Genomic DNA, 15,381 nt, shown 5'->3' on the forward strand with positions numbered 1-15,381 from the left:
TTGTTCCTCTATCCTGGTTCTGTTAGACCTCTCAGCGGCTTTCGATACCATCGACCATGGTATCCTATTGCGCCGGCTGGAGGGGCTGGGAGTAAGGGGCACCGTTTTACGGTGGTTCTGCTCCTACCTCTCCGACCGGACACAATGTGTGTTGGCAGGAGAGCAGCGGTCGACCCTGAGGCCACTCACTTGTGGGGTGCCACAGGGGTCGGTCCTCTCGCCTCTCCTGTTCAACACATATATGAAACCGCTGGGTGAGATCATCCATGGTTTTGGGGTGGGATACCATCTGTACGCTGATGATACTCAGCTGTACATTTCCACCCCGAACCACCCCAACGAGGCCGTTGACGTGATGTCCCGGTGTCTGGAAGCCGTACGGGTCTGGATGGGAGACAACAGACTTAAACTCAACCCCTCCAAGACGGAGTGGCTGTGGCTACCGGCCTCTCGGTTCAACCAGCTGACCCCATCGCTGGCCATTGGGGGCAACCAACTGGCCCCCGTGGAACGGGCGCACAACTTGGGCGTCCTCCTAGATGCCCGGCTGTCTATGGATGACCATGTGGCAGCCGTGGCAAGGGGGGGCGTTCCACCAGGTTCGCCTGGTGCTCCAATTGCGCCCCCTATTGGACCGGGATGCCCTTCGCACAGTCACTCATGCACTGGTGACGTCTCGTCTGGATTACTGCAATGCTCTTTACATGGGGCTTCCCTTGAGATGCACCCGAGGATTGCAGTTGGTCCAGAACGCGGCCGCGCGGGCAGTGATGGGGAGTACAAGGTACTCCCATGTGACACCTCTCCTGCGCGAGCTGCACTGGCTTCCTGTAGTCTTTCGGGTGCGTTTCAAGGTTTTGATTACTATCTTTAAAGCACTCCATGGCACAGGACCTAGCTATTTGCGGGATCGTATCCTGCCCCATACATCCCTGCGACCAATTCGCTCTCACAGGGAGGGACTTCTCCGGGTGCCGTCCACCAAGCAATGCCAGAGGGCGGCGCCGAGGGGCAGGGCCTTCTCTGTGATGGGCCCAGCCCTCTGGAATGACCTCCCCCCCGACATCAGGACAACAACCGATCTCCGCTCCTTCCGCACGAAACTCAAGACCCACCTGTTCCAACTAGTCGACCTGGCCTGAATTATAGCTATTCTAATCCCTCTGGATAAAATTTTAAATTAGGTTTGACTTTGGGTGTTTTAATTGTTTTTTAATTGCTTTTTGCTGTTTTTAATTAATTGATTATTTATTTATTATGTGTTGTATAATGCTTTTTGTATATCTCCTCCTTGTTATTTATTTGTTATGTAGTAAATTGTACGCTACCCCGAGTCCCTTGGTGGAGAGGGTGCGGCATATAAAATGGATTAATAAATAATAAATAAATAAATAAATAAATAATACTTAGAATTAAATACCACCTTACTGGGCTTTACAGCCCTCTCAAAACGGTTTACAGAGTCAGCATATTGCCCATAACAATCTGGGTCCTCATTTTACTCCCCTCGGAAGGATGGAAGGCTGAGTCAACCTTGAGCCTGGAGAGATCTGAACTGGCAAATTGCAGTCAGCAGAAGTAGCCTGCAGTCCTGCACTCTAACTACTGCACCCCCCGGGGCTCATATCAGGGGAATAGGTTAATTGTTTTAGCCAATCTTAACGTTTATGTTTATTTAATAAATATATATGCTGCCCATCTCTCCAGTAAAGCAACTTTGGGCAGCTTACAAATCGTAGAAAAGATAAGTAGAAAAGCAGTTAAAAATTTAAAACTATGCAACTTAAACATAAATTAAAAAAAAATTAAAACTATGCAAATTAAAACTGTGCATAGGTGTTATCTTATAAAGGAGATGGGCGGCATAGAAAATTTAATAAATAAAATAAATGCATATATGTTGCTCTGTAAATTAAGATCTTCAACAGAGGTTCTTTACAGATATCCGTGGCATTAGAGTGTCATTAGAGGCTAATTTCTGGAGAAATGGCTTTCTTCAAGCTATTTACAATGAACATGAGGCATTCTCTCCAAAGTGGATCCATTGATCCCTCCAACCTTCTCAAACCCTCCTACTGTAAGCTGGAAAGCAGCAGTGGGAAAGGAAGGAGCTCACCTGAGGTAGCCAAGGTCAGTGGCTTGTTACCAGCAACAGTGCTAATGCTGTTATGAGAACTAGCACCAAATTGTTTTTCAAGTGTTGAAAAGGAATCACGGTTCTGATGGACAGGGCTAGGTGTGCTTCTCTGGAAGAAGAAAGGGAGAAAAAGGAGAAGGTTGGAAAAGGAAGCATAATAAAATGAACTTTGGTTAAAACAAGAACTTTTTAAAATTACTACGCTTGTGTAAGGTTATAGGCTGCTGGTTAAGTAGTAGTCGGAAAGAAAGTAAAACATAGTTTCATTCAGAAATCTATTTTTCCAGGAGGACCCGTTTCTCTCTGCAGATAACAGCAGCAGTTTTAAACCATGTCAAACTATTTATTCATCCCAGTTGTCTACTCTGCTTAACAGTCATTCTCTGCCCATCACCCATGACCTAACAGTCTAGCCCCTGGATTACAATACAATACAATACAATAGCAGAGTTGGAAAGGTCCTTGGAGGTCTTCTAGTCCAACCCCCTGCCTAGGCAGGAAACCCTATACCGTTTCAGAGAGATGGCTATCCAACATCTTCTTAAAGACTTCCAGTGTTGGGGCATTCACAACTTCTGGAGGCAAGCTGTTCCACTGATTAATTATTCTAACTGTCATATATGGTCACATCTTTTTTCGAAGCCCTCATTGTGACTGTCATGACTAAACACCGAATGCTGTTACCTTCCCACCCAAAGGTGGTTCCTATTTTTATACTTGCATTTTTACGTGCTTTCTAACTGCTAGGTTAGCAGAAGCTGGGACAAGTAACGGGAGCTCACCCTGTTACGCAGCGCTAGGGATTTGAACCACCGAACTGTCGGCCTTTCTGATCGACAAGCTCAGCGTCTTGGCCACTGAGCCTTCTCGTCCCTGATGTAAATAGTTACTTTATTCAAATAGTTACTTTATAACAGCTTGACAACTTCAACAACAAAACCAGAAGCTAGAACAAAACTGCTCAAAGTAGCTTAAGCGCTGGACACAGATTTAACCGCCTCCTCTTATAGCACATGTACAGAAAGCAAATAAATATATTGGATAAATGAAAAATACGAGAACAATTAAAAAAAAAAAGAAAAACGGTGTAATTTCTTAGGAATCAGTTATCACACATCAACTTAAAAAGATTTTTGAAGAGGTTTAGTAAGTTCTATTAAGCAGCAACAAGAAATAGAACCATATGGTCTAGTGCAGGGGGTCGGCAACCCGTGGCTCTGGAGCCGCATGTGGCTCTTTCATCCCTCTGCTGCGGCTCCCTGTCGCCGGTTGGCTCCACAATGGATAGGGCTTTCGGTTAGGACAGGTAGAGGAAAAAGGATGACGTGCTAGGAGGAGACTCTATGGTGGGGCAACCGGACTTCCGGTCGGCACCAGAATTGAACGGGGAGGTCTTCCGGTTAGGACCTTTTTGGCTCTTTTGAGTGTTTAAGGTTGCCGACTCCTGGTCTAATGGTTAAGGCACCGATCTAGAAACTGGGAGACTGTGAGTTGTAGCTCTGCCTTAGGGATGAGAGAGGTTGGGTGACTTTGGGCCAGTCGTTCTCTCTGAGCCCAACCCACCACATGAGATAGTTGTGGGGAAAATAGGAGGGAAAAGCAATATTAGGTATATTTGCTGCCTTGGGTTATTTGTACAAATAATAAAAGTGGGATAAAGAAAAATAGATAAATAAAGGGAATGCTCCCTTACCTTGCACCGCACTTAAATAATGCTATTAAATTCATTGCAATATGGTACAATTGTCTTTACGGCAAGGACTATGGGGGAAAACAAAGTACCCCTACTCACCACCTTCTCAACACGGCTAGGAAGGACTACGCTGGCCAAAGGAATACTAACAGGGAGTTTATTGGGCTGCACTGTGCTGAGGGGGATACTGATGGGAAGGCTGGTGATGGTCTCCCCATTATTTGCAGACGTCCTCTCGCGCAAAGCCTGCAAACACACAAAGCAGACAATGCCAAAAATGCAGCTTGCATCATCAGCCAGAGCTTCTGGGCCGTGGCTGTCGGCCCGAGTACTTGGTGCAAGGAGGCGTCCTGAAGAATTGCAAGCATTTCCCCCCACCCGTCAAACAAACAAACAAAAAACAAAAAAAAAGAACAACGTTCTTACAGATGCAGACAAGGTCAATTGCCTCAGGCAGCCAACATAGACACACACATACCACACAAACAGTTCATGTTTTATTTAATGATCTAATAGGGAAATATAACCGCAATGGTGTCGCTCGCCCAACTAAAAACACTTACCGCGCCAAGTATTTATACTTAGCAGCTGTGTTTGGGATTGCTATGGTGCATGAGGAAATATTTCCATAACCTTGTGTCACTATGGCGAAGTATTTATAGTAAATTTACAGCTAAGTCATACTGCACAATAGATGGTTCGCCTTTTCGCCAAACTTATGCCCTTCAGTTGGGATCACAACCCATTGACTTATGCCAACTGGGAATTGCAGTTCTAACGACTCTCCAGGCTGTGAAAGTCTGAGCAAGCTATTATTGATTGCCAATTGAATAATAATAATAACAACGCATATACAGCGCAGAATACTATTTTAGCTTTGATCAGGACACAAAGAGCGTGAATGTAAGTCTGAGAAACACTCTCTACTTTCCCTGGTTACGTTAGCCATAAAGTTTGTATATGTCATGGGTGTCCAAACTTGGGAACTTTAAGACTTGTGGACTTCAACTCCCAGAATTCCCTAGCCAGCCATGCTGGCTGGGGAATTCTGGGAGTTGAAGTCCACAAGTCTTAAAGTTCCCAAGTTTGGACACCCCTGGTATATGTGTACATACAGGATATAAATACAGGTAGCCCTCGACTTATGACCACAACTGAGCCCAAATTTTTTATTGTTAAGTGAGAGATTTATTAAGTGAGTCTTGCCCCATTTTACAAACTTTGTTGCCTCAGTTGTTCAGTGAATCACTGCAGCTGATAAGTTAGTAAACCGGTTGTTAAGTGAATCTGACTTCCCCAAGGCCTTTGCTTGTCAGAAGGTCACAGAAAGTCACTAAACGAACTGTTGCAGGTTGAGGACTGCACGTCTCTTTGAAGAGGATTTGCTCCTTCTGCAGACACAAGCACAGCATCCCTTTTCTGCTTTTTAAGGTAGTCCAACTAGTTTTTTTCGTTTTTTGCGCAAGCCTTAACTCTTCTATCTGGACTTTTAGGACTATTGTGGTGCAGTTTGCAATTTTAAAAAATGGGTAAGTTATTTTGTAAGTAACTTACAAAAAAAAGGATTCTTGAGAATCCTGTAATCCTTACACTATTACAAAAAATAATTTGCAAAACTCTAATAGGGTATAGTGTGCATTTTAAACATGCAAAGAGAAGATTTGCCAAGCTATGAGAAAGCATGAGAGGACAAAATTATCGTCCAAAACAAAGAAGCGATTAGAGTTAGAAAATAGCAATTATTTTAGGTCTATGTATGATTGCCTACATAACCAGACCCTACAATGGAATGGCAAACTTAAGTTTTAAGGGAATTCAGATTGCCATTATGTGAATTATGGTCAAGAAAATGATATTCATTTCATGTTGTAATCGCACAGTCACTTGAGAGCAAGATAGGTGGCATATAAATTCAACCAACCAACCAACAAATTATTCTAGAATGGTGAACTTATAGCCCAAACACTATCACATGTTACAGCCTGCAAGTGAAGGATGGTGGGAGTTATAATTCATCAACTAATGGAGGAATTGGTTCCTAAATAAAAGGAAACCATGGAAGGGAAGAGATGGGAACTAGATCTGATCTCACATTGCCCATCACACAGCTGTGCTTTGGAGTTCATGAATTTATCTGCACCTGTTTCTACAACAGTGCATCTGATTTAAATAGTTATGCCATCATGTTTACTTTAATTTGCAAACAAATTATGCCTCATTTTTTAATCAAGCCTGATTACAATTTGGCACTCGGTTATGAAGCCCATTTAAACTTGAAGGAGATGCAAAACAAGACATATTCTCTTCCTCTTCCACACCTCAAGAATAGGCATTGTGTAGGTTCGTAAAGCAGCAGACAAATGTATTTCACATTAGGAATTTTAAATATTGGGACCTTAACCTGAGCTTTTTTTAAGTCCAGCAGTACAAAGATGTTTTTTTCTCCATCTCATTTTGGCTAGAAAAAATACCGATCAGACTTGCACACAACTCTACCAGTAATCCTGGTTTAACAAAGTATCATAAACTTAATAAACTAATAGTGTGCTTGTTGTGCACAGTCCATTTGGTCCCACATTGTATCCCAACCTGAGATTAATAAAATTAAATCATAATTACAAAATTTTAGTTGAGATTAATGTATCTTAATCCCAGGTTGACACGTGACTCAAGGTTTCTCCTTTTTGATTGCTACTCCCTCCAATACTGGCTTATTTACTACAATAGCAAATTGCTACAGTACTTGCATCAATGCACTGTTCATAATCTGATTTATTTCTAATTGAGTGTTATGGATAAATACAGAAGTAACTGTATTGGTGTGGGTTCAAAATGCTACAGGTAATCTCAATTTACAACTGTAATGGAACCTGCTCATTAGAGTTGTAAGTTACGATGGTGGTAAAGGGGATGACCTATGTGACTGATCCTTATGACAGTCATTAAGTCGTAAAGCAAATCCATTATTCTCTATGGAGTGTTTTAGTGAAAAACAGAGTTACGTGTCTGTGGGATACTGCAAAGGCCATAAATACAAGCCAGCTGCCGAAGGTCTGACATGCATTCATGTGACTGTGGCAAAGAGGCTGTCAGAACTATGGAACCGGGTCGTAGGATAGGCTTTTTGGAATGGTCCTAAGCAATTGGTCATAAATCGAAGACTACCTGTATTTGGTTTTCTATTCAGCGATTTTTTTCTGATATTAATTTTCAACCCTTAGCATGCTCTCCATTTACACCAAGAGTTTCCACACAGTCGCTGCTGCTCGGTACAAGAACTGGCCCGAAATTGTTACGAGGCATCGTCCAAAAATTCCTTACCTTCTCATTCCCAGCTGGGAAGGCTGCTGGAGAAGAGGGCCTAGCTTCCAAAGGGCTCATCTTCATGCCGTTTGATACTGAAGGGCTTTGAAATGTAAGGCCATTTTCTTTTAAATGTTCAGCCCTGAAACATTAAAAAAAGCACAAGTTTTTGAACGTTTCTGCTTCGTTAAAAAGAAAGATTTTTGCATCCTATAGCGAGGCAAGCCGGCCTGGCCTGTTAATGTTAATGTTAATTTATTTTAAATGTATTGTTTCTTTTTTAAAAAATCGGTTTAGTCTTTTTGGAAATGGGTTTAATCTTTTTTTTTTTAACTTTTGTGATGTGTGTTTTTAATGTTTTACACCGCCCTGAGTCCTTTTGGAGAAGGGCGGCATATAAATCCAAATAAACCTAAATCTAAAACCTAAACCATATACATGATATATACACACCCCTGAAAAAACATAACCAAAAGTTAAGGAATGAGCCAAACCTCCCCCAATCCTTCCTAGAAACTGACACCTTAATAAGTGGGAAAAAGCACCAGATTGTTGTGGCCTGCCAGTGGAACTGGCAGCAGATTCAGACAGTGAGGAGGTTGGGGAGGAACATGTGCCAGTCCTGGAGTCTGGGGAAGGCTCTGACGAGGGCTCTGCAACAGAGACAGAGAGGGAGCCAGGGCCGTCTGACAGTTATCCGGACATCAGTTGGGGAGAACAGCTGGAGCCTGTTCCCAGTGTGCTCATGCACAGAGCTGACAGGAGAAGGGGACAGCTAAGGAACAAGGCCTGACTGGGGAGTAAAGGCACAGGTGGTCAGTGAATGGCCCCTCCCATAGGGAATAAAGAGGAGCCAAAGGGGAGGGGAGTTTGCAGGAGGCAATTAGTTCAATTCCTTAGGGTGAAGATCTGTTCCTGACTTCTTGCCAAGTAACTGCCTGCTCAGTGTGGAGTTTGGAAGATATCGACCTGGCAGCTCTCCTGCCTGACAAAGGTCTGTAGTTGTGAAATCTCTTGAAAGACTGTTGGCCAGGACTTTGCTGGAGAGGAATTCTCTTTAAACTAAATAAAAGGGGTTTTATCGGGACGAGGAGTCGGCTTTGTGCTTTTGGGAAGCCTAGGCCAGAACACAGATAAACAATCAGGGAAGAAATAATATATTAGTCCAGGAACTTTCAAAGAAGAAACCTTGTTCTAACCAAGATTGGCAGGGCTAGCTACTATATATTAACAACTAGCATGCTTCACTTTTCCTTGCACAGATGTAACTTATCCTGGTGACAAAACAATCAAACCTCAGAGAGCATCAAGAACCCAACAGGTATTTTCCAAGTCTCCTCGAAAGTGACTGAACCAGGGAAGATTGTTGGAACAAACTGAATTGAAACATTGAAGATAACAAATCTGTATACCCTCAAAGCTTCAGTTGGTTCCTAATAGGCGATACCAGAATGAGAGAGGAGTAGGTTCCCTTTTTCACGGATCTTCTAGGCCAGGGGTGTCCAAACTTGGGAACTTTAAGACTTGTGGACTTCAACTCCCAGAATTCCCCAGCCAGCATGGCTGGCTGGGGAATTCTGGGAGTTGAAGTCCACAAGTCTTAAAGTTCCCAAGTTTGGACACCCCTGTTCTAGGCAAACTGTCATTCCAACCAGGATGTACAGGAAATCCTTGACTTACAACAGTTCACTGAGTAATCGTTCGAAGTTACAACAGAACTGAAAAAGCAACTTATGACTGTTTTTCACACTTACAGCCACTGCTGCATCCCCATGGTCACATGATCAAAATTCAGACGCTCGGAAACTGGCTCACGTTTATGACCGTGGCAGTGCCCTGGGGTCATGTGATCCCCTTCTGACAAGCAGATAGCAGGGGAAGCCACTTAGCAACCAACTTAACAACAACTGCAGTGATTCACTTAACTGCTGTGACAAGAAAGGTCACAAAGTGGGGCTAAATTCACCTAATGACTGTTTCGCTTGGCAACAGAAATTCTGGCCTCAATTGTGGTTGTAAGTCAAGGACTACCTCCAGGGATAATTCCCCCAAGGTTGCCACCAAAGGGGGCAGGGGGGGAAACACATGGCCTAACCCAGGGGTGTCCAAACTTGGCAACTTTAAGACTTGTGGACTTCAACAGAGCAGAGCTGGCTGGGGAATTCTGGGAGTTGAAGTCCACAAGTCTTAAAGTTGCCAAGTTTGGACACCCCTGGCCTAACCACTCCGATCCTCACCTCTGATGGTTCTCATTGGGTGCTGTTTTCCCGCTGCCTATGTGGTCTTGGTTCAAGTGCCTCCGGAGGGCGATCTTAGCTGGAGAAAACCTGGTATAATCTGGCAGGGATAAGTTTGAGCCTTTGTCCAGCTTCTGTCTGCAGCTATGGATCGGGGTGCAAGGAATGATGTCTTGGTCCACGTGGGCCGGTGGATATTGAGGCGTCGTCTGCTTGGAAGCTGGTCGGCTGAGTGCATTATGAATTTCGTAAGGTGTGGCATGGCCATTTATGGACAGTTCGGGACTCATGCCATTGACCTGGGGCACGGGGAACTTGGGGCACTCTAGCTCCAGGTGAAGTGTGTTGTGGTCAGGCTCTGCCTCCCGGTTCAGGTGGTTTTTGTGGCGTGGCTGAGCTGGCAGCGATTCGTCAGAGGGCATGTAGGATTTCAGCTGCAGGAGTTCCTGCTGCCTTTGGCTTTTCTCAAGCTCCACAATGCTGATCTTTAAAATGATAGGAGAAAGAAGAACATTGTCAGAGAGCGCACAGCGTGACTACTATTTCGAGACAACCCAGGCGCAAAATACAGTACACAGAGGTTTTTTTCTTTCAAACAGTGGTTAATATACGAGATGTATATACGTGTTACAACCCCTGGTATGCCCAAATATGGGAGGGAGCTCACTACTCCCCCTTTCTGTCCTTCGGCTCATTACAGAAGACCTTCCAGGCAGAAAACCATATTTTTATTTTTAATGTTGCCTTTTTATGTGTTGCATTTGTGTTGATAAATAAATAAAGGGAGACTAGTATAGATCTATTTCAACCTATTTAGGTCTCATCAGCTAGCCATACCCTTACTGGGAATCGAACCAGGGCTGTATTGCATATTAGGCCGATGTAATTGCCACTAAGCCACAGGCTCTCTTCCTTATCAGCTAGGCCAGGGAAATAGGTATGCTTCCTCCCATATTTGGGCATACCAGGGGTTGTAACTCAACACATACATACATACATACATACATACACACACACACACACACACACACACACACACACACACACACATTTTTTGGACTATAAGAAGCATCAGTGTATAAGACGCACCAAGATTTCAAAGAGGTAAGTAAGAAAAAAAACAGGCCATTTTGTGCATAAACGGGGGCATTTTTACCTTTCCCCCCAGCCCTGCTGAAGCTTGCAGAGTGCTTCTGGGGGCTGGGGGAAGGCAAAATCACCTGTTTTTGCTAAAAACAGCCCATTTTTTGCAAAAAATGGGATGTGGGGGCAGGGCTTTGGGAGGCCGAAAATGGCTGTATTCAGTGTATAAGATGCACCAACATTTCCATACTCTTTTAGGGGGGGAAAGGTGCATCTTATACTTCGAAAAATACAGTACATACATGTGTTAGCAATCAATCAATCTTCAACTCTACACAAGAACTACAATGGAGAGGGGAGAGAGAGAGAGAGAGAGACTCCCTCACATGGCCTCCCTTATATATACAGCTTCTTAAAGTGGCAGTAACCCTGCTGACTCATCCTCATGTCATCATCTCAGTTTACAGCCTTAAAGCAGCTGGACAGCTATTAAATCGTCATTACCCTGACAAACATCATTAAAGATTATTGTCGTTAAGTGTCTATGGAAATTCTCAATCATCCAGGTCACGGTTGCCCCAAAGGGGCTTTTCCAAAAGGCAATAGGACTTTCTTGTTGGTTTTTTTCCGTGAAAGCATTTCGCTTCTCATCCAAGAAGCTTCTTCAGTTCTGACTGAATGGTGAGGAATAGAAAGACTGGCCTTCAGAGTACCAACGAGCAGAGATGACTGCAAAGAATATAAATCCTTCCATTCCCCATCATTAAGTCAGAACAGAAGAAACCTCTTGGATAAGAAAAAGAAATGTGTTTAAGAAAAAACCCAATAAAGTTCAGTTGACTTTTAAAAAGCACCTTTGGGATTATTATAAGATATTTTAGGAATAACTGTCCCTTCACATTTTTCAAGGCTGAAGCTCCTTTGACACTTTTAAGACCCCAACAAACCCTGCCCCACTTTCTTCCATTTAGGAAAGTAAACGATACTGTGGTAGCAAGCTCCTTTTGCTCAATAGCCTGCCCTATTTTGCCTGAACTGCCCCATTCATTGTAACCCCCTCTGAAGAGAAGGAAGTAGTCATGTGAAGTACCTGGTCACCCACCAGACCGCCAAGGAACACTGCTGAATCCATTGCCTGGGTTTTTCTTTTTAAAAAAGGCAACATTAGAACTCAATTCTAACAAAAGGTATTACATCCTAGCCATACGCTACCTGCAATTCCAAGCAGTGCTTTTGCTTCTCAGAAATCTGATTTTTTAATGCTTGCTTTTCTTTGAGAAGGTTTTCCAGTGAAAGTGTTGACCAGTCCAACTTTAGTTCTTCACATCTAGCTTTCAGCTGGAAGGAGGCAGAAAAAGAACAGGGAGATATATTATTTGGAAAATGTTATATCATACTGCATAAACAGAGGGATAGAATCAAGATCACGTGAAGTGTTAATACCACTTTATAATGCCTTATAAGGCCACACTTGGAATACTGCATTCAGTTCTGGTTGCCACGATGTAAAAAAGATGTGGAGATTCTAGAAAGAGTGCAGAGAAGAGCAACAAAGATGATTAGGGGACTGGAGGCTAAAACATATGAAGAACGGTGGCAGGAACTGGGTATATTTAGCTTAAGAGAAAGAAGGACCAGGGGAGACATGATAGCAGTGTTTCAATATCTCAGGGGCTGCCACAAAGAAGAGGGAGTCAAACTATTCTCCAAGGCACCTGAGGGTAGGAGAAGAAGCAATGGGTGGAAACTAATCAAGGAGAGAAGCAACTTAGAAATGAGGAGAAACTTCCTGACAGTTAGAACAATTAATCCGTGGAACAGAAGTTGCCTCCAGAAGTTGTGTATGCCCCAACACTGGAAGTCTTTAAGAAGATGTTGGATAGCCATTTGTCTGAAACGGTATAGGGTTTCCTGCCTAGGCAGGGGGTTGGACTAGAAGACCTCCAAGGTCCCTTCCAACTCTACTATTGTACTGTATACTGTCAAAACTAACCCTTCTTCTCTATATATAAAAACAGCTCTGTGTGTGTGTGTGTGTGTGTGTGTGTGTAAAACTCTGGAACACCTCGAGCAATTTCAATCAAACTTGGTACACAGATGACTTACTGTCTGGAGGAAAACACTGGAAGGGGGGGCGGGGGAGAGAAAGACACTCATAATACCCTTGGGGGGGGGGGTGTTAAGATGCAGCCTGTTGTGCCTTAGTGACTTCTACTGTACAGCGCAGTGGAGTTGCTATGGTAACAGCTTCACAGTACTCCACAAGGGGGCTCCCTCTGGTAAGGGGGAAAATCCAACATTGGGGGGAAATCCAACATTAGAAATTACGTTTGGTCTGGACATTTTCCCCCTATAAATAAATACCTGGGCAACGCCGGGTTATCAGCTAGTGCCATATAAATCTAAGTTATATTTCTGCTCTTGATATAAAATGTGATGCATCCCACATTAGATGATCAGTTCCAGTCTAGATGTCTGTGGAGATTCTCAAATTCATAGCAGGCACCACCAGAATTAGGGACGAGTATGTTCCCTTTTTCGTGGATCTAGGCAAACTGTCAGTTCAACCAGGATGTACAGGAAGTCCTTGATTTACAATACATTGTAATGCACATTGTAAAGCTAGTCCTTGACTTATGACCGCAATTGAGCCCAACATTTCTGTTGCTAAGTGAGCCAGTGAATGTTGCTCCATTTTATGATCTTTCTTGCCACAGTTGTTAAGTGAATCACTGCAATTGCAAAATTAGTAACATGGTTGTTAATTGAATACGGCTTCTCCACTGACCTTAAATGTCTATGGAGATTCTCAGTCATCCCGGTCATGGTTGTCCCAAAGGTGCTTTTTTCAAGAGGCAACTGGACTTTCTGGTTTTTCTTTGAAGTCATTTCGCTTCTCATCCAAGAAGCTTCTTCAGCTCTGAATGGAATCTGAATTCTTCCATTCCCCACCATCCAGTCAGAGCTGAAGAAGCTTCTTGGATGAGAAATGAAACGTCTTCAAAGACAAACCAGAAAGTCCAGTTGTCTCTTGAAAAAAGCATGTTTGGGGCAGTTTTAGTCTAGCTTCTTCTGTCTGGCCATCTTAGGTGGAGTCTGCTGGATAAGACTCCAGTGTCAGAAAAATGCTAAGAACTTCACACTTTTAGAGCACTGACTACAGCTCATCTAGCTAAAAGTAGTCCAGCTACAGATTTTCGCTCACACTTACGTACAAAATTTCACATTAGCCTGTTACATCTAACCCACCACAGTCTGTCTTCAACTGGGTGCAAGTCTCCATGTTCCTGGGATCTCCTAAATGCGAAGCCTAGTTTTTAATCACGAATCCCCCTGCCATTTCACAATCTCACAGTTTTTGGAATAGAGGCCCAGGGAGGATGACAATCTTAAATTAACATTAAAGGCAGAAGTGGCATTTGTGATTGATTTCAAAACAAGATACAACTGTGGCCTGGTGCATCTAGGAATACGAACCAGCTGTAAACTCTGATTCCTGAGTTCACCATTATCTTTCTCCAGCTGTTTGGTCTGCTCTTTCAGCTGCTGGTTGTGAGCAGAAATTTCTTTCTGGGCCTGGATAAGGTCATTGTACGTCAGTGCCTTAACACCCAGCTACAAGGGAAAAGGAAGAGGATAGAACAGTTAGGACCACTATTTCCCCAACAACAAAAAGGCAATGATTTTGTTGACTGCTAGAAACCCTGTCAGCTTTGTCAGCTTTTTCTCAAGTTTTTTTTTAAAAAAACTCGTAATAGGAACAGTTTATCATATTATTTGACATACAGTACAATTGAACCAATATTAAGGATCGAAAGAAACTACAAGCATTCTATCATTGCTTTATTCTCCAAATAACTTGCCTCTTTTAGTTAAGCCATTACTGTAAATCGGGGGTGTCAAACTCAAGGCCAATGACAATAAAGTAAACTAAACTAAACTAAACTACTGTAACTATAAATCCTAGGTCTAGGAGCATTTGCCAAGTATGGTAACCCACACCCACAAAGTGCTTAAATCTGGCCAGGAAATAACAAAGGACTGGCCCGCAGTGCCTCTGGCAGCCAAAACGGGGCGTTGGGGGAGCGCTTGTGCCCCCCCCCGCGCCCTGTTTTGGCTGGCAGAGTACTGCAGGAGGCTGTCTGTCCCACCTCTCCCCACCCCGCTAGAAGGAGGAGGAGAACTACAATGCTGATCAGGCCCTCAAAAAAATCCAGTTTGACACCCCTGCTGTAAATGGTTACTAAAACACTCTATTGTTTTAATGATATGTTCCTAGTATTTGCTGATTTTAAAAGACTGGTACTGATATTTGAAACTGTATACAGTATAAGTTATTTTGAATTATATACTTGCAAGGTATTCAAAACCATAAGTTTTGATCAGCATTTGTTTAGTGATTCCTTAGATTAGAATCAACCGAGTTGCAATTATTATGTATTATTCAATTTAGTATGGTGGCTAAAAGCACCATTCTAGAAATCAGGAGACTATGAGTTCTAGTTCTACCTTAGGCACAAAGCCATTTGGATGACTTCAGGCTAGTTCAGTCCTAGAAGAAGGCAATAACAAACCACTTTCAAACATTTGCCAAGGAAACCGAAGGACATGTCCAGGCATTCACCGGGAGACAAGACTGACTCAAAGGCACCAACAAAACAAAAAGAAACAAAAATTCTGTTTACACTGCAATAAAATATATAGGGCAATTACTGTGGTGCTTTGGTATGTACAGTGTACTACTGTATTAAGAACTGCTCTTGATTTGTTTTTTATTTTACTCAGAACAACAAAGTTTGATGTTATGCATCGACTTCACTTTCCCTATTAGAAATATGTTGGACTAAATCACTGGAAAAGCATCATACAAATTAAAAGAAATCTATCGGAAACCGAGTGATTCCTCAGAGCTATACTCAGTGAAGTCT

General features: G+C 43.0%; 1 protein-coding gene across 5 annotated transcripts in view; it reads right to left on the reverse strand.

The window, feature by feature from the left end:
• Positions 1 to 15,381, reverse strand: part of DOT1L (DOT1 like histone lysine methyltransferase) — a 98,580-nt gene that overhangs the window by 23,174 nt on the left and 60,025 nt on the right. For 4 of the 5 annotated variants that reach the window (XM_081958029.1, XM_081958028.1, XM_081958032.1 and 1 more), the window contains 6 exons: positions 13,931 to 14,068; positions 11,666 to 11,791; positions 9,371 to 9,855; positions 7,152 to 7,275; positions 3,930 to 4,076; positions 2,117 to 2,246 (listed from right to left, as the gene is read on the reverse strand). In XM_081958029.1, coding sequence (XP_081814155.1) covers positions 2,117 to 2,246; positions 3,930 to 4,076; positions 7,152 to 7,275; positions 9,371 to 9,855; positions 11,666 to 11,791; positions 13,931 to 14,068 — 1,150 coding nt within the window. The remainder of the gene's footprint in view (positions 1 to 2,116; positions 2,247 to 3,929; positions 4,077 to 7,151; positions 7,276 to 9,370; positions 9,856 to 11,665; positions 11,792 to 13,930; positions 14,069 to 15,381) is intronic. The other variant, XM_081958030.1, reaches the window with a different exon arrangement.

Source organism: Natrix helvetica, assembly GCF_964273705.1.
Source record: "Natrix helvetica genome assembly, chromosome: 1".
Classification (NCBI taxonomy): Eukaryota; Metazoa; Chordata; class Lepidosauria; order Squamata; family Natricidae; genus Natrix; species Natrix helvetica.